Source organism: Coccinella septempunctata, chromosome 5, assembly GCF_907165205.1.
Source record: "Coccinella septempunctata chromosome 5, icCocSept1.1, whole genome shotgun sequence".
In the NCBI taxonomy this organism is placed as follows: Eukaryota; Metazoa; Arthropoda; class Insecta; order Coleoptera; family Coccinellidae; genus Coccinella; species Coccinella septempunctata.
The window spans coordinates 32,782,411-32,808,291 of record NC_058193.1 but is presented as its reverse complement, the minus strand read 5'-3'; the positions used below and the strand labels follow the sequence as shown (position 1 = coordinate 32,808,291).

Genomic DNA, 25,881 nt, shown 5'->3' with positions numbered 1-25,881 from the left:
TCACATACAGGGTGTGGCGTAATGATTGGATGATATATTTGCAACAAAAAGTATCTTTGCTTTCCTCAATTTATTCCAAGTAGACTCGCAGTGTATGTTCGATTCATTAACTTCCTGTTAATGAACTTGAAGATGTAATTACATAGTTGTTGTACTGAGCGACAAAAGCATTATTCACACACTTTTTATGAAGGCTGAAGGCTGGAATATAATTTACAGGTAACTTTGATGCTTTATAAGTCCGATTATTGAAATTTATGAGATCATTTCGATAGCGTTCAACATATCATTAAATCTTAACCGATTTGGTCAATTTTGGTAGGGAGTGACTGAAATTATTTTAGCCAATTTGTAATTTACAGTCCAACCGCATCAACTTCAACTCAATGTTTATATTCCCCTGTTCAATAGGTTAAAATTGTTCGTACAAGCAAGAACCAAGCGCAAGATATAGGCTGTTCATTGTCGTTCTCCAAAACTGTGTCAAAGTGTATACGATCTATTCAAAAACGGTTTCCCCTTCACTCTAGTGACAATGTCCCTTTCATTTGCCTACGATTTATTAATGTACATACTGGCACGAATTTATGAATTCATCTGGTGCAGAGATAAGCCCATTCCATTGAAATGTTTGGTTGGAAAAACAGCGATTGTAACTGGAGGAAATGCAGGTAAAAACATATTTTCATATCTTTATATTTCACTAGCTGACCCGGCCAACCTAGTTTTGCCATTTAAATTATTTCTAGGGTAGATAATAATAACTAACTCATCGTGATTGCTCGATTGGTCGTAAGAAAAAGGAATGCCTTTTTTTCTGTTCTGTACAATATTTTTTGGGAATATTTTGTTATATAAACCTTGCCCTAACAATAATAAACACAACAAAAAAAGAATTGTCCAATTTGGTGCGATCGTTCGAACAATAAAGCATTTTGAAGTAAACCATAGATCCTCTTTTATTGATATAGTTTCCATGAACACCGAGATGAAAACTAATTATATCCTTGAAAATATCTCGCGCAAATAAAGTGCGTTCAAAAAAGTTGCAAGTAGGCCTTCCAACCTACTATATTTTCAAAATTCTCATTCAATTGACAAAGTTTCTTGTCTCTTGCAAGACATTTTCATGAAATGTGATTTTTGGGGAAAATCTGTATCTGGATTTTTGAGAACGAAACAGGAGAATAACAACATTCATTTCGATGTCAATATTATCATCTATCCTCTTCACTGTCACTGCATAATTATAAAGAGAAAATATGCTCACCCACAAGGTGAATATGAATAATATTTACCTACATAATGTGATTTTAAAATCTGAATGGTTTCCTGTACAAATGACAATTATGTTCGAATCATTAGCAATCTAGCAATGGAAACGGCAAAATTATCTTGCTCATATCATGCGCATCCAAAAACTTTGCATTGGTATACCTATATCCCATAAGCTATAAGAGGTTGAGGATAAGAAAACCTATTTGTTGTTTCTTTTTTCCCCTTCTATAGGTACTATTTTGAAATGTTCGTTTCTCGAAATCTAGATATAGTAGATTTCAGTCCCAAAATTGTACTGTCAAGTAAAATGAATCAGAAGTAAAGAAACAAGTATCAACAAATTTTTAATCTATCATTATTGAATTCTTTTGAAGTTGTTTTGATTAAAATGCAAATCGCGATACATTAAGCCTATTATATAGTGGATACTTCCTTCTTATCGATTACTTGTTACATAAGAGAGTTTTTGGAGTTTTATTCCGGTCTTTGAGTTCAAGGACTCAAGGTGTAGTGTTTAAAAAACTATTTGATTCATTTTTGTATACAAATAGCGGAAGCGTTGAGTTTATGAAGATAACCGATAATAATTCCAAATTATTTTGCACAATGACGTACATAAGAGGTCCTTTTCCGAAAAACATTTTACGGTCACTTTTTTATGTATACGATTCAGAAGCGTAGTGAACATTTCTTAAATCCTTCACTTCAGTACAACTATAACTTATTTCTTTGAATGGTGGACTGATGAAATTTTTGACTAGGCCACCAAATTTAACACAAAAAAAAAATGACTGAAGAAGGAAATATTTGTTTTTCGATATTTCTAAGACTTTATAAAATAGAGACACCAATTCATCTTGCAACACAATCAATTTTTATTTCCCTAAGCTCACCCACAAAATAATTCCTAAGTACGCCTCTGATAGTGCGTATTTCAGGTAATTTCGTTGATAATAATGAGTCGAATGAAATGTTGCACAAGGTCATTATCATTTAATTTCATGAAGTAGAAAGTTACCTAATATTCCTCGAATGGAAAAGTGGCAGTACACGTGACCTAAAACTGCCTTCTTGGTTCTGCCCTCTTCAGAACATTTAAATGCTCTAAGCCAAGGAATTAACACAATATTATTATTGTTGAACATCCATTATTTGATATTGATTAGACGAATTTAGATGGCGCATTTCTACTATGATTTTGAAATGGTACTATACATTAAAAAAATTGAAACTTAATTTAGATATTTTCGAACTAGCATTTATATTTTTATGTTCGAATACTATGTATGGAAAATTTTGAAAGCATTCATTATCAAAATCGGCAGAAAGTCAACTATCAATTTGCGTTGATTCTAGATAAATTCTTAATTCTTAAATTAGATGTTTCAACACGAAAAGCAATTTTTACAGTATGACCGCATTTTGCACTTTCATCAAAGCCAATTCTCTTCTCCATATGTCATGTTGACATAATAATTAAGGTTTTGTCTCACCATCATTACACAAATAATTTCTACCTATAATTCAGTAGTTGGCCAGGATTGGATGATTCCCTAACTGGCCACACTTTACAAGTACCTACCCAAAAAAATGTAGTGCTGCGGTCTCAAATGACATGTTTTTGGTGTCCAATTTAAATATTATGTGCGAAATCCTGCTGGAAACACATTTTTCTTGATTTATTATACTTGATAAAGGTTACAGAAGTTCTGTTGGAACATCTCACGATGCCAATATAGATAAGTTCTTTGGAAAAAGTAAATTAAAAGGGTGTAAATGATTAGTTGCCGAAAAATTTAGGGGTGGGGGGCAAAAGAGGGTCTTTATTCATAATTGTATTCAGCTGTCCCTGCAATTTTCATTTTCTTATTTGGATTTTATTCGTATTTTTTTTTATCACAACAAATTTTTCATTATGCTTTCAATTAATTTTCCAGGTATTGGCTTAGCGACAGCAACTGTCTTGGCCTCCAGAGGTTGTAGAGTAATTTTGGCCGATTGTCAAAATGGTGAATCATCAAGAGATCAAATAATAGCCTCTACTGACAACAAGAATATTGTTTATAAACATTTGGACCTTTCTTCCCTACAGTCAGTTAGAAATTTCGCCGCTAATATTTGTAAGACGGAAGAGAAAATAGACATATTGATTAATAATGCCGGCATAGGACTCACTAAAAGATTAGTATCAGTAGATGGACTCAATTACCTTATGCAGGTCAATATTTTTGGAGCTTTTTTGTTGACTCATCTTTTACTAGGTAAGTAGAACCTTCTCTGTTAAGTTCTTTCGCGGTATACCTACAGACATATAAAATTATCCCTTCAAATATTTTTTTGCAAATAAAGCATCACTCTTGTTCTTATTTCTTCTTCCTTCACCTCTTGAGCGTACAATTTGTGCGAAAATCCTGGAAAACTAGTAATGTCACCTACTCATCCACCTTTTAATATTCTTCTTTGATTTTCAGAACCAATGAAAAAAGCAAAACAAGCTAAAGTCATATTCGTGAGCTCTGTTCTGGCAAATTTTCATAGTCTTAGAGCAGAAAAACTGAATATAACCGATTTCGAAATGGATGATGAACATCAAATTCTATTGTACAGCAACTCAAAGGCCTGTTGCATTTTGGCAGCCCAAGAATTCGGCAAAAAATTGGAGAAATATGGAATCACGGCCAATTCTATTGATCCTGTTGGGGTTAGAACTCAAATTTTCAAACCACTAGGAGATTATAACAATTGGCTGATGAAGTCATTTTTGATGGTTGGTCTTCAACTTGCGGCACAAGTAAGTAACAAGAAAATCAGGTCATTAAATCAAATCAAAAGGTCTCGGTAACTCATCTAAGATTTATTATCTTTGATATAAACTTTGAGACAGTAATTCTTTTTTTGTTACAGGATGTCCTAGATGTTGCTAACTGTTTCCTTAATGTGGCTATCAGAAATGAACCCGCTACCAATGGCAAAAATTATGTTTTGTCTCATATTGGAAGAAAACCAACAATTCTCATGGATAGGAAACTTTGCCAAGATTTGTGGTCGAAAATGGAAGATTTAGTTGAACTGAAGCCTGAAGAGAAAATAGTTTCATAGGATAAATTCAATTTGAAAAAAAAAATTTAATCAGATTATCGTAATTATTGAGAATATTTTTTTTAACAAGTGTGAAGTCATATTGATTTGTAAATACGGGTTCAAGGATCTCTCTGAAAGCCTTCGAAGGTCTAATAAAGTTCTCTGTCTACATTATTATTGTTATTGAAACCATTATTATACATTGGAATTTCCCTTTCTAACAAGGGCCAGCTCCTGTAGATCTTAAAGGCGCTTCTTATGCACCCTGCGATTAAAAAAATAAAAAAGATGAATAAATACGGTTAACCAGGAAGTCTAATGTGAAATGACATAAAAAGCTGCATATTATATTACGCAAAGATTATAGATTATAGATTATACTCTATAATCTTTGATATTACGCTTATAAATAATTTAAAATTCCCGCCGTTCGAACAAACTGTCTATGCAAAAAGAATGCGTCTTTGACGAATTGTGTGTTGCCTAGAATTAGCGCCTAGATTTCCCTTCGTTTATATTCTGTTCTGTGTTCTGTATTCTGTGTTCTGTGAGTTTGTCTATGCAGGGTGCGGTATAATTTATCGTGTTTACATAAATTTGTGACAAAGTTATTGAAAAATCAATCGAACAATCAATTGGATTACGAGTGTTTTAAGGTATTTGACCCATCAATCCCTTAGGACGGTGTATGGAATGCAAACTTTTAAGTTTTTGAGTTATCAAGCACTTGACTTTTCAACTTCAACAACATGGTGGAGTGAACACGAATTCTTTCTGTCTGAGTAATCGTTGAAATTGATTTAATTATATTGCTTCATTGTGATTCAGCCAAATATTTATGTTCAAAATGTATTCATAAAGCCGCGAGTATAGTTTTGTGTAGATTTCTTTTTAATATTCAGTTTTCTTAAAAGGTATTACTCCATTGTTATCTCAGCGACTCCACGACAATAATATTGATAAAAGCATTGTTATTAGTATTTCGAAATTCTTCTCATTTTTGTTCTATATATGCTTTCCCATTTTAATTTGTAGTATACAGAAATACACCAGTATTTTACTGCTATGATGCATGATTCAGAAAGTTTGTCACATTGAAGTGTAGACTATTTCGAAATTCATTTAATTTCTCACTCTTACATTGGGCTATGCAGTGAATTTATGAAGGAGATATACTTTTCAATAGAATATCGATCTTAGTCATTTACTCCTTATCAGTGTCATTGAAATGATTCATATTTCATCTGAATCTATTTGTTGGCCAAAAATATAATTACATATTTAAAAAAATAAAATAAGTATTCAAATTTTTCAGGTGATTTCCACCTTCAAAATGTCTTACATGAACCAGAATAGTAGACCAAGTGAGTAAGATATTTATTTGTGTGGAATTTGATATTTCAATTGATTCATTATTTCATATTTGTGTCATTTCAAAATGCTTCAATAATACCGTTGAAATCTTTCCTCAGTTTCTGGTCATTACCAGAATTCAGAAATGTCTGCCAAAGAACAAACTCTGATGTGGCAGCAAAATTCGTACATGGGGGACTCTGGTATTCATTCTGGGGCTGCTACCCAAGTCCCATCTTTAAGTGGGAAGGAAGAAGAGGATATGGACATCTTCGATCTTGATCAAGGGTATCCTCAAGGATTTACCCAAGACCAAGTGGATGAAATGAATAGTCAGTTGAACCAGACAAGATCCCAGAGAGTTAGAGCCGCTATGTTCCCAGAAACATTAGAGGAAGGTGAGCAAATATGAAATTATTTCAAGATTACCTTATTTACATTGTGCAATAGGTTTTGATCGGACTTCAACATGAGTGGAATTAGTCAAATGAAACATATCAAGTAACATGTATCTTTGATGAGATCTTAGTAACATTTTGTATTCACTAAAATAATCAGAGAACACAAAAGACGAATTATAAACAAAAAGCAAATACTGTAATAAAAAATGGAACTTGCTTGAAAAGCTATTACTCTGAAAATGTTGGAAAATTAACTTCACAAACAACTTTTTACGTTAAAGATTCAGCAATTTATTTTAGTGTATTTAAAATTTGTCTTAACCAGCTTATTACTACTTTTCTTCTTGCCGATTCTCAAAAAAGACAATCTAGATTTCAAAGTCTTAACGCTAGGATATTTCTTCAGTGTAGATTCACTTTGAGAATCCTTAATCAGATCCTGGTTTGTGGACTCGTCATCAGATATGCTGTTAATGGTTAGGAGATGGTCATTTGGCTGGTTTTCTGTGTTTTTTGGTGGTGTATAAGTCCAGCCCACTTTAGAGATTCTGTTCAAGATTTTGGAATTTATCGTGATGTTTTCTGTGAATTCTGCTTTTGACGGGGAATCTCTATTCAATTTCAATTCTGAATCATCTTTTTCAGGTAGGATTTCTTTTACAACCTGCTCAGAGGCAATTGCACTGTTCAAAGGATCTCCTTCTGAAACTAATTTGTTTTCTTTATGTTTTTCTTCTACAGAGCATTCAACAGCTGGTTGTTTCTCGTCAGTAGTTTCTTTCAAAATTCTTGACTCATTATTCTTCAAATATCTGTTTTTTGGCATTTCAGTTCTAATCACTTCAACTTCTGTCGTTTCAGTTATTGGATCTTTTTTCCCTTTATCTTCATCTGTTGTGTTCCCATTATTCATTGGTCTAATAATGCTAGACTTTGAGATTGAAGAAGCTTCTTCAGAAATCTCTAAAACGCTGTCTAAAAGGATACTACTAACCGAGGAAGAAGTTTGTTTCTTTCTTGAGCCTGTTGAATATAATGATCTTTGAGAAGTGCATAATGTTCTCCTCATTTTAAGCTTCTTTTTATCCTGATTTGTTATTAATGTTTTTTCTGAAGATAATGTTTGTGAAATTTCGCTTATGGTTGTGAGTGAAGATTCCACAAGTATTTTACTTATAAATGGCCATCGGAGCACTAAATATATGATGAGGGAGTGATAATCTTTTTCTGAATTATCATTCAAACCAGATCTGAAAGGTCGTATCAAAAGAGATGATGTGAAATATTTACAGTAGTAAATGACACTTCTTTTTCTTCTTCGTTCATCTATAAATGAAATACTTCTCATAAATTCAATATGTTCATTCAATAAAAGCTTATGTTGGGGTGGTAATTTGGCAATTTCATTATGTAAATGACGATCACAGTAATCAAAATTAATAACTTTCCTTCTGTAACTTCTGTCATAAAATATTCCTCTGCATTCCTCTGATAAGTAAAACCAGTTAAAGTTGTAACCATTTATGTAAGTTGCTAATAGTGGTATAGGCAAGAGTCCAAGAAAATGTTCAATCAACCATATATAAGACTGAGGAGAACCATCCAATAATGTATGCTTGAAATTCAACAGATTCTCCTTCATGTCAATTCTTTCTTGTGGGCTACCATTTTCACTGGATAATAATATTTCTAAAGTTGTATTACTGTTCTTGAAAGATTCGAGTGCTTGATGGTACATCATCTTGATCTTTGGATGCAGATAATTTGATGGGCATAAATCTTCTAAGGGTACCCCGAATTCGAACTTATTGCAAAGCAAGTGCGCTTCCGAATATTTCCACATGGTCTTTTCGCTTTTTATTCAAATTTGGGCTCAATATTCACACAAGACTATCTAACGTTTCAGAATTGGGAATTTCAAAAGAAATGACGCTTAAATGCGTGAATTCTGTGATCGAAATTCTTATTTCTGTGGACGTCGACCAGTGGATACGAATCAGCTGTTCCGGGGTTGCCACGTTTCATTTAGAGGAGTAGAAAATGGGAAAGATTTTGTTTCGAAATCGAACAAATTTATTGAAATTAGGAAAGGGTTAGCTTTAGGGTTTTCTCGAATCATATTGTCATATTATTTATATCCATCAGGTATCGAGATACCTTCGACACAATTCGAAAACACGCATCAAACGGCTGTTCAGCGTCTATCCGAACCGTCCCAGATGCTTAAGCATGCCGTGGTCAACCTAATCAACTACCAGGACGACGCCGATTTGGCCACCAGGGCGATACCCGAACTGATAAAGCTGCTCAACGATGAAGATCAGGTAGTGGTATCCCAAGCCGCTATGATGGTCCACCAGTTGTCGAAGAAGGAGGCGTCCAGGCATGCCATCATGAACAGTCCGCAGATGGTGGCCGCGTTGGTCCGTGCCATCTCCAATTCTAACGATCTGGAGACCACCAAAGGGGCCGTGGGAACGTTGCACAAATTGTCGCATCACAGGTTAGTTGCATAGAATAGTATGACAGCGACAGATTTTGAGATCAACGCGATCCAGAGATGTCGATGCCACTGAGAATAATATCTATGGCTTTTGGATGATTTATTTACAAAATTTTTATCCGTAACAGGCAGGGTCTTCTGGCCATCTTCAAGAGCGGTGGTATTCCGGCCCTGGTGAAACTCCTGAGCAGTCCAGTCGAGAGCGTTCTCTTCTACGCTATCACCACCCTTCACAACCTGCTCCTCCACCAGGACGGATCCAAGATGGCCGTCAGGTTGGCCGGAGGGCTTCAGAAGATGGTCGCCCTTCTACAGAGGAACAACGTGAAATTCCTGGCCATTGTGACCGATTGCCTGCAGATCCTCGCGTACGGAAACCAGGAGAGCAAACTGATCATTCTGGCGTCACAAGGTCCCATCGAGTTGGTCAGAATCATGAGGAGTTACGATTACGAGAAGTTGTTGTGGACTACCTCGAGGGTGTTGAAGGTAAGTTAGGGGATCTAGATCTCAAATGGACAAAGTGGAAGCGTTGAATATGGATAACATTGTTTCAAATCCCCAGGTTCTCTCTGTGTGTTCAAGCAACAAGCCTGCGATCGTCGAAGCTGGCGGTATGCAGGCGCTGGCGATGCACTTGGGCAGCCCGAGTCAGCGTCTGGTCCAAAACTGCCTTTGGACCCTCAGAAACCTGTCCGATGCTGCTACGAAGGTAGACGGTCTCGAGAACTTGCTGGGATCGCTGGTGCAGGTGCTGGCTGCCACCGACGTGAACGTGGTAACCTGCGCCGCCGGCATCTTGTCGAATTTGACGTGCAACAATCAGAGGAACAAAGTGACGGTCTGTCAGGTCGGAGGTGTGGACGCTCTGGTGAGGACCATCGTCAACGCCGGCGATAGAGAGGAGATCACGGAGCCTGCAGTGTGTGCTTTACGTCATCTTACGTCAAGGTGAAAGGAAACCGCGCGTTTCTATGATTCGGATCGTGACTCTGTTTATTTTTCAGGCACGTTGAGGCTGAGATGGCGCAGAACACGGTTAGGCTGAACTACGGTATCCAGGTTATCGTGAAACTGTTGAATCCCCCATCGCGTTGGCCCTTGGTCAAGGCCGTCATCGGTCTGATCAGAAACTTGGCGCTGTGTCCGGCTAACCATGCCCCTCTGAGGGAGCACGGCGCCATACATCATCTGGTACAGCTGCTGATGCGATCGTTCCAGGATACGCAGAGGGTATGTTTGAATTTTTTATACTCCATTCACTTTTATTTTAGCACTCGGTTGGCCATGCAAATTTGACACATTTCACTCTGTATAGTACGAAAATGTGGGGTTATGAAGCTTGTCGAAGCATTTTTGGGTTTTAAATCAACGCTATGTTGTCCGTTCTACGTAAAAGTTTCTGTTATTACGTATTTAATCACAATGTCGAATCTCTTTGGAAAATATGTGACGAACATAACTGAAGTTTATACAAACTGATTGAAGGCATACCAAATCCAGTTATTTGCATGGAAAATACAAGAGATCAGTATAATACCATAATATGGACTAGCTTGAGGAGAGTTAATGTTCGTTATCTTCTTTGGCTAAAGTTTGAATACGTTACATCAGTTGTAGATTTCAAAAATATCAACCCGTAGATGAAATGCATATGATGCAGTGGTTGGGAATGGGTATCTCCCGAAGGAATTAACAGATAATTACAAGAATGTTGAATTCTTCAACAAAAATCATCTTGCATCAATGTAAGTAAAAGGAATTAAAGGAAGTTTCAAGTCAAGATGAACTTCAGCTTTGAACGGAAATTTCACATGAATATACAATTAACAGGACAACTGGCGCGTATTTGTGGCTGTTCATCTTAATACATTGATATAATAATAATAATTAGGTTTTTATTGGTACCTTAAGACATTTACAATGTATAAGACAAGTCAAATGAAAAATAGAAAAATCAATTTTCGGGAACTTATTCTACAATGACATTCATCGAAAATCCTGTATTAAACTTGTCGCATTAATTCACTTAAATATAAAATTCTCAAATGCCACCACTTTTTTGAGTCTTCCAATAAAAAAAAATTCTTGATCATCCTCTTCATTCACAATCTTTCTGATTGTGGAAATATTCAGCTGAAATATAGGTAAGTCGTTTAGATTAAGATGAAACATTTAAATTCTCTTACATTGAATATGTTCGCTACCGTCTGACGTATTGTGGATTTTAGAATATCAGGGTATAACTATTCGAATGAGCGGACCTGAATTCTAAATAGCACTTCCTGAAACCCTGTCTCTTTTTTCAATCACTTTCGGCATTTTCGTAATAAAAATTGATATTAGTTGTGGCAACGGCGTTATGACATTAACGACATTTCATGAGTGCCAAAATTACTCCGTTCTGGTCACGACAACTTGAGAAAATTATTTCATGGCCAACCGACTGCTGAAATAAATGTGAATGGAGCATAGGTTACACTCATTTCTTGCTGATTCTGAATTATTCACACAATCTGTTCGATGTTGGTCACCATTAGTTGGCGTAAAATTTTTCTGAATGGAATTTGCAAATACCCTTTCTTTTTTCAGAGGACGAGCGTATCTACGGGCGGCAGCCAAGCACCAGGTACCTACGCAGACGGCGTGAGAATGGAGGAGATAGTCGAAGGAACCGTTGGAGCTCTACACATACTGGCAAGGGAGTCCCATAACAGAGCCATAATCCGTCAGCAAATGGTCATTCCGATATTCGTACAACTCCTGTTCAACGACATAGAAAACATTCAACGTGTGGCAGCCGGTGTGCTTTGTGAATTAGCAGCCGATAAAGAGGGAGCTGAAATGATCGAACAGGAGGGAGCTACGGCTCCTTTGACAGAGTTGCTCCATTCCAGAAACGAAGGTAAATATAATCATTTGATTCCGCAACTCGTCGATTTCAAACATTTTTTTTAAGGTGTAGCAACGTATGCCGCAGCAGTTTTGTTCCGTATGAGTGAAGACAAACCACAGGACTATAAAAAGCGGCTGTCAATGGAGCTGACCAATTCTCTGTTCAGGGAAGACACAGGGTGGAATCCGGATCTTATGGGTGCGGATTTGCAAGTGAGTGAAACGTTTTATCAATCGTTAGGTACAAAATAAAAGGAATGAAATATATAGAAAGTGTAGTTTTACCTAGCCGTGTTTGATTTAGGGATTTTTTGAATTGTTGTTCTGAATGAATTGAAGCGATATTTATCTATTTCTTCGACACGAAACGTGAGGTAAGGAACTTGAATATCATACAAGTTTTCCAGTGTTGCGTTATTTTTCATTGATTTTTTTTAATGAAGCAATCTTGAATGAGCGTAGAACTTTTATTTTCTGTTATTTTATTTCGATCATATTGCTTCGTTCTTGATTTTTCCGTTTTTGTGTGTTTTGATTTTTTGTTGCATTTTGACCATCATTTTAGGATATTTTAAGTCCAGACCAACCATACGATAGTATGTATGGGCAAGGACCTCCCAGTGTTCATAGTAGTCACGGTGGCCAACCATATCCACAAAGAGGTAAATTTTACTTTTTTTTTTCTTTTTTCCTTCAATTTTAACATGGACAAAATGTTGCTAAATTTTTTCCACTACTTAGCCAAACTACTACTAACTCGAAATGACGTAAGTTCTAGTTTGTGATTGCATGACTCAGCAATAATTGTTACTTGCATCCTGTGTCTGCATGGTTTTATTGTTGAAGTATGTAGTTTCAAAATGTAATTTTCAAGTCATTTTATTTATTCCACATTCAATTCACATCATAGCGAATTGTCTACATAGTCGAAACAAATTAACACTAATTTTTAGGCTAAAGTACAAAAAAATAATAACAATCTCACAAATTGCAAACTCAAATTATGATTTTCTTCACAAAACTATTTTTAAACCATCATTCGGGTTGTGCTGTTATTAAATCAGAGAGAGTGAATAAAAAGTAACAAAAAATTCATATCTTTGGAATTTACTACTTTGTATCAAACAGATACATTTTATTTCAAATTATGCAATTTCGATGTACGATCGAGAAGTTTGTCATGCACCTCAGTTTCGGTCTGTATATCTTAAGAATATATAAATGACCCTCCTTTTATTTTTTAGGACCATATGACCAGATACCAATAGATATGGAAGGATTAGAATTAGAATCTCATGGAGGGGGCAATGGTTCAACATACAGTGCAATGGAAGTGGAAACAGCGGATCAAGACTTGAACTTTGATCAGCTGCCTACACCTCCCCAAGACAACAACCAAGTAGCGGCATGGTACGACACAGACTTATAATTTTTTTTTTACTGTTACCCTACTTACATTTTCCACCCGTTCAAAAGAAAGAAGGCTCAATTGTTCATGTATGCAACCAGTGTTTTCTACGGAAGTTGAATAACATTTTTCATCGTATCGAATTTATAATTCTTAGAGTAGTTTCTGAAATTGGATATTGTGGTCCGAATTAATGTTTTAATCTGACGTTACACATCACTGAATAGTGGATTGTAGGAAGAGGTTTCAAATTGACAGTGTAGGCAGCTTTAAAAGGAACAAATGAAACTTATTTAAGTGTTAAATTTAAGTAAAGGACTATTATTAGGATTAATGATGCACTTTTACTTTTGAGTAGTTTTAATGTATGAATTTTTGCAATATTTCAGTGCCAATTCTTTCTGTTTTTATTTTTATGTCAAAATATTTATTAGCATTTATTGATACCTTTATATGTTTATACTTTATGTGCTACAATTCATATCATTAACTCCTTTTTCATGTATTTAACAACATTCGTCTCGCAGTATTGGTAAACATTAACATATAGGCGTATATGTTTTACTTTCATTGTATTAAGATATTTTTAATCTGAAATATGTTTAACTATTTTTTTATGTGCACTGTGATAACTTCCATTGTGTTTCCGATGTTATTTCTTACAGTAATCGACAGGTAGATTAAAGGTACTGCCATATATATGCTTCTATTTATAGAAAAGTAAACCTTCTGAATGTAAAAATTGTTTTTTATTATTTCATATCCCAATGAATTCCTTCTATTAGAGTGCAGTGTGAGTAGTTATATACTCTTCAGAAAAGTGGCAAAAAATTAGTTCACATAAAAATTGGTCAAGGCCAAACAGTTTTACCCCTACGATTTGGAATCGGGGACCTCGAATTAGCCAGGAAACATGTACGGCTTTTCAATAGAAATCAGGTTTTTTCCATTTTGATCGAAAAATTCAGTAGCTGTGAAGCGCCGTGAAAATACCAACACAGGCAACACATAATACTGATCGGTCATACTAACCTTGTATGTTCAGTTGCAAATCGTGGTTGTCAGGGGCAGAAACGTATTGTTCAAAAGCAGCCAAAATAAATTTTTCTCGTGAAATCTAAGCTCAGATTTGGAATCAGGGACCTCGAGTCAACCTGAATTCATGTACGGCACTTCATTATCCCAAATTTGGATGTTGGATTTCGATCGAAAAAAACACAAGGTTATACATCATGAAAAATTTCCGGGAAAAATACTTTCATCGTCGTATCATTTTGAAATTCAGGATATAGTTTCATTGGATCCTGCTCTATTAGAAACTGTAATTGGTTCTTCTTCAAGTGAATTATTTTTCGTTTTACGCCCTTCTGAATATCGAAAAAAGTAGTATGCGGTAGCAACCAAAAAAATTTTTTTACTGAAACAAAGCCTGGATTTCAATTCAGGGACCTCAAATTATGCAATAAACATAACTTGGATTTTCAATTCCGAACGAAAAAAAACTTTTTTTCGTCGTATCTTCCCCCAATAGTTTTGAGGGACTCTGCTCTATCAAGAACTGCAATTGGTACTTCTTCAAGTGAATTCTTTTTTGTTTTACTCACTTGAAAGAAAAATCCTTTAAATTCTATTACAGCGCCATCTAGTAGGAAGCTAACGAACATATTAAGACTGATTACAGTTTTCTATTCGTCCACAGTAGAAAACTATCTGGAAATAGAAAACCTGTAATGAGTGTAGAAACCTATATACGAAAAAGAACACTGTAATTGGATGAATAGAAAACTGTAATCAGTCCTAATATGTTCGATACTTTGCGAATAGATGGCGCTGTAATAGAATTAGAAGGATTTTTCTTCCCAGGGAGTAAAACCAAAAAAAATTCACTTGAAGAAGTACTGATTGCAATTTTTGATAGAGCAGTATCCCTCAGCACTTTATTCTGAATTTCAAAACGATACGACGAATAAAGGAGTTCTTGTTAAAGTGATTTCTGCATAATTCGAGATCCCTGAACCTGAACCAAAATCCAAGCTTTAATATTAAGCTTTTTTTTGACTGCTTCTGCATATACTACTCTCCGATATTCAGAAGGGTGTAAAAGGGAAAATAATTCACTTGAAGAAGAACCGCTTGCAGAGTATCTGCAGGATCCAATGAAACTATATCCTGAATTTCGAAACGATACGACGATAAAAGTATTTTTCCCGAAAATTTTTCATGATCCAAAATCCAAATTCAGGATAATGAAGTGCCGTAACTTTTTTCTGCCCCTGATATCAAATCCGACCTTAGATTTCACGAGAAAAATTTATTTTGGCTGCTTTTGAACAATATGTTTCTGCCCCTGACAATCACGACTTGCAACTAAACATACAAGGTTAGTATGACCGATGTATTATGTGTTGCCTGTGTCGGTATTTTCACGGCTACTGAGTTTTTCGATCAAAATGGAAAAAACCTGAATTCGTATTGAGAAGCCGTACATGTTTTCATCATATTTCGAGGTTCCTGATTCTAAATCTGACCTCAGTTTTGACAAAAAAAAGTTATTTCGGCTGCTATCGCATACTACTTTTTCCGATATTCAGAAGGGCGTAAAAGGGTAAATAATTCGCTTGAAGAAGAACCGATTGCAGCATCCAATGAAACTATAACTGAATTTCAAAACGATACGACGTAAAAGTACTCATCCTGAAAAAATGGTTGCACTATGAGGTCGATAAAATTTTCAGAGGATATTCTTGAATAGTTTATCTAACTTGAAGCTAAGCAGGCAGGCAAAGTTGTTGAGTTATAGACATATTTTATATATTTATTTCAGTCAACTAACAAGAATAAATTAAACCTCTCATCAATATTTTGGAACATTCTACACACATTTTCTTTGTGATTAATAACGTGAACTCTCTTCAAATGTTTGATCCAACTGCCTTTATCACCATTACAGCCTCTTCATAAATGATTTTGTAACATAGTTTCGAATCATTCTTTGCTGCTCTCTACTAGAGCGTTTCGAAGTATATATCATAGGATTTCAAAATTGACTGCGACGTTACAATCATTTATATAAACCTGTATATGAGTTTATTTAATCTATCACTCCTCATCACTTGATGATGCATAATTCAACTGTTCATTCCACCAGTCTCTTATCTCATTAAGGGCATTCGAAGCCTTGGGTAGGGTGGTTTTATTGTTGAAAACCTCCCGAGGCATTCGTGACTCGATTTCGTTCAGGTGTGGGGTGGTCTTGTTCAGAGGCACTGAAAACAAATTTTACTACATCGTTTTGTGGAAGAAATAATTCGTTTTACCTGGAGGCCTGTTAGCTTTCTTTTTGTTGGTCGTTACCCTTTCTTTCTCAGTTCTTGCTGATGGGTCGGACAATGTCGGTGCGAGGTATTTTCTACCGGAAGAGCTTCCTATGCTGTCGGATCTAGCTAAATTGGACAGTTTTTGTTTTCTGTTAGCCACGGCTTCGACCTCCTAGAAAGATGAGGAGTGAAATGATTTATCTACTCTATATGACGTAATTTTTTGTTGAAATTGAACTGACGAAATCACAATACAAAGATATACTTCTATATATATTTCTAACGGTCCATGATTTTCAAATGCGGATATTTATGTACCTTCTGCTCGCTTGCACTCTCTTGATCAGGACTTGCCCCAATTTTAACCTCCTCCACTGGGTCTGGCAACATTGAAATTGTCTCATTAGTAGCCCTGAGACCGTCTATCAGACTCTTTTGCTGTTTCTGTGAAAGAGTAGGATATGATAAAAATGTTCGGTGGATCATCAGGAGTAACACATACATTTGTGGAGCGAATTTTTTTGAGACACCCCTCCAGCCATGTCCTTATTGTCTGTTTCGCTACTTCTTCTTCTATTATATATTCGAACTCTTCTCTTGCCAGTAGTTCTTCTAGTTGCAAGGCTTTCCTGATATCCACAGATCTGTACGACAGCATACTGAAACGAAAGAAGCATGAAAATTGAAAATTTTCAGAGAATTAAATTGAGTTAACACCAAGAATAAGACTAACTTTATTACGTCGTGAAATGTTACATCTTCTCCATTGTGCAGCCTCTCCAATTCATAGCACATGTGCTTGAACAACAGTCTATCTTTTTGAGGATCAACTTCCAGTCTCCCCTTCAGAAGCCTCAGAATGAATTTCACCTGAAAATCGAAATTTTAGATTCATTTTAACTCCGAAAAGTTTCGAACTCGTACTCGTCTAACTGGGATGACTCCCCTTTGATGAATGTCCACTATATTCCACGTGTTTTGGAAATTTCTAATGTCTGCATACGATAGAAGGGCATCTTCTTCGTTAGAATAGAAGAGGGAGAAGTTCTCCATAATAATAGCTGAAAAATACAGAGCTCAGATGCAGCTACTTCTTCATCAAACAATTTTGAAAGTATGAGGTGATCAGAGCAACTGCTTCAAGTCACATTTTCATCCTCTGGTCCATTGTTTAATGGTTATACGCAATTTCAATGTCACCAAAGAACCCTGGCTCTGGGTGTATGAATCTAGAGGGCCCTCTGATACATTTGATACAAAAAAACAGTTGCATTTGCGCAGGCCTTCATATTCTCTCACTCACCAACTAGAAGATTCAGAACGATGTAGGTTATTATCACATAAAAAGTGCAGAAGTATATGAGAGCTCCACTAAAGTTTCCACAATCAGTTTCCCAATAATTCGCTGCTGGCGTACAATATGGTGGTTGAATCATACAGTCGTGCATGATCTTATTCCAATCTTCACCGGTGACAATTCTGAACAACATCGCAACCCCCGTTACCGGAGATTCGAAGTTTGCCCTCCTGAAATCACACAGTTTCAGCTAGATCGCGAAGAATTCTAGTAATTCCTTACCTTCCTATACCTTCTCCGTATTTGACTGTACCGAAAAGGATAGTCCCGGCCAGAGCGTAAAAAAATACGAGCAAGAACATGCCGAAAATGATGAAGAAACTCTTACAGACAGACACTCCAACCGTCAACATCAACATCTTGAGGGTTGCGTGTTTGCCAGTTATGGTGAAGAACCTCAGAATCACTACCATGAAACCCAAGAAGTACGTGAGATGATTCTGGAACAGATAGAATGCGTAGAATTCATTTTGCGCTCAGAAGAAGGGAGTACTGTTGGTTCAAAATGTTATAGCACAGTTTGTTTGCCTAGAGTTCTTCAAAGGGTTCAAAGATAAATTGCTATGAGGTACTTTTGTGATTGTTACCTTGAATGCAAGGTGGAAGAAGTCCCAAGCTATTCCAGTAACGGTGACAAGAAGATCGTATCTGTTTCTTCTTGATTGTAAATATCCCCTAGGTGTGAAAGCAATATTTTTCATGACAACTTCCACCAAAAATAGAAGCGTACATATCATGTTTATAGCCGCTAGTATGTTGGTGTATCCTTGATCCATATCCCACTGAAAAAAATATACTGTCATGCAAGTATATAGGTAAATCAAATGACTTACAGTAACAGTTAGTAGTGAACTGTTTACCAATACCAATAACGCTATGAATCTCTTGAATTTAATATTCTGTGTGATATCGTAGATGAAAGCCCTGAAGGGTTTTCCATCTGGCCTTGGGGGTAGATGAAGGGGTTGGGCTATTTTCAATCTTTTCTTCAAATCGCACCTGCAAATCATGATAATTCAATGAAAGAATTCTATCTCTCGTTACTTATCACCCACCATCTTCTCTGGTCAACGGTGAGCAGAGCTGTACCCTTGTTCTCCGAGTAATTAGCAATCACAACACCAACAAAAAGTGTTAATCCAATCATGCAACCGAGGAAGATGTAAACGTGGATGTAAAAAGCATGAATCTGAAAAAATACACTAAATGTGAGTTGGGGAAAATCTTCCTTCGAAATTCAATTACCGCCCCTAGCTGCTTGATGATAACATCCCTCACATCCAACCATCCTTTGAAGGATAAAACTTCGAAGAGTGTCAGCATGGCGTCGCCTATGTTGTCAAAATTGAATCTTCTTGGATTTGCCCTAGAAGAATGAGCTGGATGTAATGGGAGAAAAGAAAAGGTTACTTATCAAGTAAAAACATTTATGTTTATCCTCTTGGAAGAAGGGAGACCTATGGCAGCAGCTGGGATCCTTTCCTCTAGCTCTAGTGTAGAAGTTGGGCAGTCAAATAGTCGTTTTGGATGTACCACATCCGAGAGTTACAAGAAATGTTTGAATCTTGGTTCGCTGATCTTTTGCCTGTCCGGAACCAGAGCTTTGAAGAATCGAATTAGGCTGAAAATCTAAGATGTGTAGTGAATCAACTCACCATACTCTCGGAACCAGCATTGCAGGATAAGTTTCGTTGACCCCAGGGAGGAGTTTCATCTTGGTGACAAAAACCCTACGTAAAAAAATACCAACGCAGTTTTTCCTCTCCTTAATCATCGGGTCATTACAACGTGCTAATCTACCACCATAAAGCTGGGTACCGAAGCTGGCGAATACAAACATCAGCAAAATCAGCAAGATTGATACCAGTAAGATTTCTTTGAAACCTCTGCACAACTCGTACACAACTTTTCTCATGTGTGGAACCAAAGTGAAGATCCTCAAAGGTCTTAGGCAACGCAGGATCATCAATAGTTGGGCGCTGGAGTTTGGAGGGACTTTCTTGGGCATCCAGCAAAGGAAAACCAAGCTAACCTATCGATAAAATAAATGAATTCGAAAAAGGTAGAGATAATTCGATGAAATTATATGTTGGGATCACTCACAAGATAAATGAATACATCTAGGACTGCAGCAACATCCTTCACATAGGCCTTGGGGGTGAAGAACAGACCATCTGCCAGGATCTTAAGAGCCAGTTCCATGCTCATAAAGATGACAAAACAGTATTCTGCAACTTGCAGAGACGCATTCTCTGTGACCCTATAGTCTGGAGTTTCAAACATCATGGAGAGGCAAGACAAGGTTGTCATGGAAATCATTATCCAGTCCAAGTAGGTTACCAAGCCTAAGAAGTTGCTGTAATGATATTTCAAAGATAGACGTTCCACAAAATCAGTGTAACAGAATGAGAAAATGGAACCCACTTACTGTAGACTTTTGTACTGGACTTTCCTGCTGTCTTTTCCTGTGAGAGGGTCCTTCAACCTAGCATCGTATCTAGCGTAGACTAGCATTTGGCAGAATTTCCTGAATCTGCTTTCTCTGGGCACTGCAAAGAGAGGGGTATCGAAAAATGGATGATTTTCCCTGAGATCCTCTTCCCTTTGATTTCTGAAATATCGACATTCATATGAGTTGAACAAGGACAAAATTATATCCATAAAGTTTCACCTTCTCATTTCAGCTTGCTGTCTCTTTGCCTGAAGTAATTTTATGTCCAAGTCATGAGGTCTAGCTCTGTTGGAAGTTACCCTATTGACACCAATATCTCCATTTTCCATAAGATGTTCATACGTTTGCTTCAGTTTGATGGATCCACTTCTGACACTCCTTCTAATCGATCTTGATCCAAACCTATCAAACACTCTAGTGTAAATCAGAAAGATTAGGAACGAAATGAAGCTGATCCGTTGGAAGTTTAACTTAAAATTTGGTCTTATGTGATGCTGAGACCTAGAGACTACCAAGATATAGCGGCTTCAGTATACAGATGGCCCTGTTGAGAATTCCACTGCTGCACTGAAGATGAACAATCACGAAACAGGTCTACAATTATTAATATTGATAGTTTTTATTACATTTGATCGAATTATGACTAAAGTCAAATACAACGAAACATTATGAGTTTTAAGAGCTTATCCAATGTTCAATTTTGATGTACTCTTGATTTCAGAATAGAAGTTGAGAAGCATCAGGATCCTCCAATGATGGAGTCCAAGAATAAAGTAGAAGAAGACTTTGAAAATATTTGAAATATCAATATTTTTAAATTTTTTTAATGTCAATTTATTAGCATCTCTGAAAGCTTTTCAACGTTAACAAAAACACTTGTGGTTTTCCAAGATAAGCTAAGATATTAACTAATTTCTCAATGATTTTCATCGAAGGAGTAATCATTCTTTCATCGTTGTGTGGATTGATTAGTGGCCAAAGAGTTTGGAAGTCTAGCGCTTACCCTGACGTGCAAAAGGCAAAAAGTATGGTCTGTTACCAATGCAAAACGAACATGTCAGACATTTTTCCAATTTGCGAATCGAATATGCTCAAAATAGCAACAAGGGCCGAAAAACAAGACCTGCTATACTTCTGTCCGCCATTTGCGAACACGTATTGCTTCAAATATATGGAAAGGAAGTCCAATTACACCCAGGTCACGAGAGGTTGTGTTGGAAATCACGATTCTAAAGGAAACCTGCTGAAAGCTGGTTGCGTACATTTTCCCCAGAAAGAATCTACGTTATGCCTTTGTGATCATATTGCATGTAACAGGTCTGAAATGAAAGTTTTGAAGCTTGAATATCCTATGTCCATAGTTTTGCTGATTTTTTTCAAAGATTATATGGCGTTGTTATGAAATGAAGTCAAGTTACGTTTTCCACTTCGATTTTCACATTAATTGATATACAGTGTGTGGTCCAACGAAAACTCAACACCTAACTCAACCCCTTGTTTTTGAATAGAGAAGAGGGGTGATGAGACACCTCATATTAAAGATCTTATCGAGTACTATCTGATCCTAAAATTTCGCTTCAAAATTTCCATCGATAACGAAATGACAGGTAAAATAGTGGATTATGCCCTAAAACCTATCTTAGGTCAAACGCCCTATCATCGCACCACCTTAAATTTGCAAATTTAGCTGCAATGTAGTGTCGTATAATATTTAGAGTTTGAACATACAATTGTGTGAATATTCATTAGTTACAACTCACTTCTTGTGGTCGATACGTAATTGCTTCATGCTGTTAATAGTACCCTGGGGCTTAAGCCCACCTTTCGCACCAGGGACAGGTATCATGGATGAATCACCCAACATCAGTCTTTGGTTGTTCGAATCACTAGAAGAATAAAGAGTAGAAAACAAATTAAGGTATTTAAAAAGATAAAACTTCCAACAAGGAAGGAGATTTCAATGTGGCATACTCAAAAATTGACTCAGACGTTCCAAAACACCAATTCTTCAACTCACTTGATGATGTAAGAAATAGAAGTTTTCTTCAACTTGTCATTTGCCCCTCTGACCTTCGGTAAAGTATTCATGACCTTGATTGGTTTCTGCTTCCTATAAATGATTTTGGAATCGAAGACTTCTTCGTTTAGCTTCTTGATGCTGGATTCTGAATTCTCGTCTTCTTCAGTCTCATACACGAACTGCCTCATGAAGCTTTCCCTTACCTACAACCAACCCAGGGTAGTTAAAATCGTCTAGGGAAACCTAACAAACCTTTGGCAAGTTGAAATCGGACGGTACTTTGTGGAGAGAGACCATAAGAGGACTATCTGGGAATTTCTCGAAAATCCTTAGACGAAACGGAAGTGTTTCTTTGATTTCAGCGCTTTGCTCTCTGTACTTCAGCTGTTTAAGCTTCTTGATGTCTTCGTCCAGCTCCAGGTTATCCAAGATGACTGCTACGAACAAACTGAGCACGATCTGGAATCGTAAAGTTTAAATCTAGCAAGATTCTTTGTTCAAAGTACACTCGCTCACCAGTGTGACGAACAGATGGTACAAGATAAAATAGACGGCAACCAAGGGAGCAACCCAAGAACTTGTCCTCAGCATGGTCTCGTCCATAACCTCCACCCAGGCTTCCTGCGTCAATATTTGGAACATGGACATGAAGGCTTCGGCGAAAGTTTCGAACTTTGGGAAATCCAGGAAGCAGAAGAGCTGCATAGAAACGCTGGACGATATTATCAGCAAGCACATGGTGAAGATGATCAAACTGCCGAGTTTCTTTCCTGGTCCGAAGATTTTATATACGAAATCTTCCAGTAAGGGCGAGGCTTTGATGAGTCTTACTATGCGAAGCACTTGGAAATAGGCGAAACCGGTCATGTAAAAACCTGAAAATGAAAAACGATCTTCATGGAGTGCACCATCATCATTTATAGCTGTTGATTAACTATTTTACTATTGCTAGTGGAGCAATATTGGAATTCTCACCAGGTATAACATGTATGGTAGTCCCAACCACCAACAGAAACTCGAACTTGTGTATGGAATGTTTCCAGTATCCCCTCCATCCAAGACACCAAACCTTGAACAAAGTTTCCAGATCTAAAACTATCGTGAATCCCACTTCAACATAGTAGTAGTTCTCGTAGAACACCTCTCTAGGCCTGTCGTCATGCTGGAACCTCATGGTCGCTGTGACGATCCCATTGGCCAGAACAACGACCATAACCAGCAGACGAAAATGGGGCGATCTTAAAATCTTATGTCATAACTCTGGAGCCACGCCACTGTGTTTATTGTCGTCCAGGGTCACCAGTTTCCATCCCCTGTCGTCCCCTATCAATATCTGGGAAAAGTGAGAAATTTACGTCGAGGAATCATAAAAAACTACCGGGTTTACCTGTGAAGCTGTGCTGTTTTGGATATGCCCTCTGGGGCCCCACATCTGCTGAAACTGCACCCTGATTTCATTGAAGGTCTCCGTGATAACGGCAATGAACACGTTCTTGACCAACCAAGCCAAGAAGAATATCATGGTGCTGAAGTAGAAGACTGCCCTCCAACCGGGTAACGAATCTATCGCCCTGTACATTATGAAGACCCAGCCTTCCTGTGAGGCTGCCTGGTAGACGGTGAAGAAACTAGTCACTGAAATGAGATGCAATGATAATAAAATTGATGAAAATATCGAAATATTTTACCGAATTCGTCGAAACCGTTGAATCCTATGATGTATCTCGATTTTCCGTCAAATTTCATGCATTTCATTCCTTCGGGGCATTGGTAACCAGATGTAGGGTCTAGGGAACAGTAGGTGTCAGGAATCGATAAACTGTTGATAGTTACGTGGCTGTAAAAAGATGAAAAAATATAATATTTGTGGATAACGAAAAAAATACAAGATAGCCAAACGAAAAAAAAACTCAGCCATTATTGGAACAGCGAAGATGGTTATATTCCACTTGATATGGCCTTGGTTATTCACCAGATTCTTCTCTATGACGTTCCAAACCCTCTGAGCATGTACATGTTTCACAGACACCCAGATACTTCTTGTACCTAGCAGTGTTTATGTTCCCAAAGAACTCTTTGGAGTTTTCCAGTCTCCAGAGTAATTCTCTTCCGGTTTTTTACTTCTCTCGAGACTCTCTAAAATGAAACGAGCTCAAACTTTAGAATAAGATCCTTTTAATGACTTAGTTCTTTTTTCACTAGCCCTCTAGCTTGTTCAAAAATTTTTTTTTAAATTCAAAGTTTTCACCTACTTTAAATCTGTATCATTTCGGACGCAATGGTTCTTCAGTTCTCCGAAGAATTGAACTCCAAGCAAGGCGTATAAGGACATGAAGAATAGGAAGAAGAGGGTGACATTGTAAATCTGTTGACTCGATCGCCTAGAAAGAAGAGAAAGCACCTGTTGCATTGATCTATATTTTCGTAAAAAATAGGAAAAAGAGTTATGAATTAAAGTGATCAACGCCACAGGGGAAATTTGGTTCTAGTCCCCCATCACTATCTTTGGAAATCTAGTTAAATCAAAGACACACAATTTTCGAGTTGAAAAGTAGCAGAAAAAGCTAAAGTATTCCTTACAATATTCCAAATCTGAATTGAAAACGCTGCTTAAATTCTGTAATGTAGAAACACACAATTTGAAGGAAGTACACTCACTTGAATATCTGGTTTATCCTGGATTTCGGCATGGAAAACTTGAGGAAAACCCTCAAGAACCTAATCATGATCAGCGGTCTCGGAGATCTGAATATAGAGTTAAAAGTTGGAGCAATTCGAAAGATATCGAATATCTGCAAAATCACCGAACACCAAAGGAAGAACACCATGGTGGCGTCGAACTTGCACCAATGGTCTTTCAAATAAGGTTTTTCCCCCTACAAAATCACGTGTTACCTTTTTGGATCGTTTGGTATTGTTCCCCACCTTCAAAATTCCTCTCATGTGCATCTTTGCAATCATTTCGGCTGTGAACAGGAGAGTTACAATAACATCTACCGTGATTGTTATCAGTTCTAGATGAGGGAAAAGCTTGAAAGTTTTTGGGGTGTTGCAGCTCACCGATGCTAAGCTCAGGAGAGCACAGGTCCTCATCAAACGTCTCACCCATCTCTGTGAACAACTTTTTTTATGATAGAGCATATACGTCAGTTGTTTCAGGAGAATACACGAATAATTAGGTACTTGAGAGAAGATATTACTCATTGGAGTCATTGGGTGATGTTTTTTCAGTGCTTGTTGGAGATACTAATGAAGAAAGTGTAATTATACCCTTACCACCCACCTTGTTTACCCATTCAATATCAGCATTCTCATTGAAGGCCTCGTCCGGTCCATAATCCGCCAAGATTTGATCCCCCTTCAGACTTTGCTTCCGCCCTAGCATCATCTTGCTCACACTCTGCTCCAGTTTTGGAGTTTCTACAAGAAATTCATACGTAGTTGCATTAAGTTATAAGGGAGTACAAGTTAGGTTATCCTGAAAAACGTTCAATGAACTTACTTTTTGACCTATACCACGATAAATATGAATCTCCAGGTTTCTAATTTAAACATTCTTCAAGCGGACTTTCGTCCATGTCGTTCAAATTTTTTATTATCTTTCGCAGCTGTAGGTTCCATGTTTATTTCGAGTCGATTGATTTTCACGGATGCTGTCTGTTCGTCTCCTGTTTCATCTGATTCTCCTACAGGACTATCGATCTTGGTGCAATACGCAAGTCAGGGTCCTGTGGGATCTACTCGAACTGGGAGCGTACAGGGGCGGTTCAAAATTATTGTTTCTTCACTGGATGAGTACAAAGTGAGAATTGAAAT

At 37.0% G+C, this 25,881-nt stretch overlaps 4 protein-coding genes across 6 annotated transcripts; 2 read left to right on the top strand and 2 right to left on the bottom strand.

Annotated features, from left to right (window-relative positions):
• The first annotated feature begins 83 nt into the window (after positions 1–83).
• On the top strand, positions 84–4,531 carry LOC123314333 (dehydrogenase/reductase SDR family member 13-like). Of its 2 annotated transcripts, XM_044899529.1 has the most exons (5): positions 84–219; positions 412–671; positions 3,216–3,539; positions 3,750–4,069; positions 4,183–4,531. In XM_044899529.1, the coding sequence occupies exons 2-5, from the start codon at positions 536–538 to the stop codon at positions 4,375–4,377; spliced, it is 975 nt and encodes a 324-aa protein (XP_044755464.1). In that variant the 5' UTR covers positions 84–219; positions 412–535; the 3' UTR covers positions 4,378–4,531. The 2 variants fall into 2 exon arrangements, with proteins under 2 accessions (XP_044755464.1, XP_044755463.1); XM_044899528.1 differs by lacking the exon at positions 84–219 and having other exon boundaries at positions 356–671.
• A 352-nt stretch (positions 4,532–4,883) lies between these two features.
• LOC123313171 (armadillo segment polarity protein-like) lies at positions 4,884–13,661 on the top strand. Of its 2 annotated transcripts, none has more exons than XM_044897919.1 (11): positions 4,884–5,015; positions 5,675–5,723; positions 5,832–6,110; positions 8,259–8,616; positions 8,745–9,105; positions 9,182–9,567; positions 9,624–9,849; positions 11,209–11,521; positions 11,576–11,724; positions 12,077–12,173; positions 12,756–13,661. In XM_044897919.1, the coding sequence occupies exons 2-11, from the start codon at positions 5,693–5,695 to the stop codon at positions 12,938–12,940; spliced, it is 2,385 nt and encodes a 794-aa protein (XP_044753854.1). In that variant the 5' UTR covers positions 4,884–5,015; positions 5,675–5,692; the 3' UTR covers positions 12,941–13,661. The 2 variants fall into 2 exon arrangements, with proteins under 2 accessions (XP_044753854.1, XP_044753856.1); XM_044897921.1 differs by lacking the exon at positions 4,884–5,015 and adding an exon at positions 5,099–5,273.
• LOC123313172 lies at positions 6,326–8,200 on the bottom strand. The gene has a single exon (XM_044897922.1). It carries the CDS (start codon positions 7,954–7,956, stop codon positions 6,397–6,399), a length of 1,560 nt encoding a protein of 519 aa, XP_044753857.1. The 5' UTR covers positions 7,957–8,200; the 3' UTR covers positions 6,326–6,396.
• Positions 13,662–15,720: 2,059 nt separating the features above from the next.
• LOC123314292 (sodium leak channel non-selective protein) lies at positions 15,721–25,742 on the bottom strand. The gene is given in 28 exon segments (XM_044899466.1): positions 15,721–16,185; positions 16,237–16,408; positions 16,555–16,680; positions 16,739–16,895; positions 16,970–17,106; positions 17,161–17,297; positions 17,540–17,763; positions 17,816–18,033; positions 18,181–18,375; positions 18,427–18,592; positions 18,649–18,782; positions 18,839–18,959; positions 19,249–19,625; positions 19,697–19,949; positions 20,022–20,204; positions 20,265–20,447; positions 21,806–21,931; positions 22,063–22,268; positions 22,318–22,524; positions 22,582–22,940; positions 23,041–23,398; positions 23,453–23,700; positions 23,754–23,902; positions 24,318–24,446; positions 24,724–24,941; positions 24,991–25,176; positions 25,349–25,485; positions 25,568–25,742. Coding segments are annotated over 27 exon segments (5,241 nt in total). The 5' UTR covers positions 25,454–25,485; positions 25,568–25,742; the 3' UTR covers positions 15,721–16,018.
• Between the last annotated feature and the right edge of the window lie 139 nt (positions 25,743–25,881).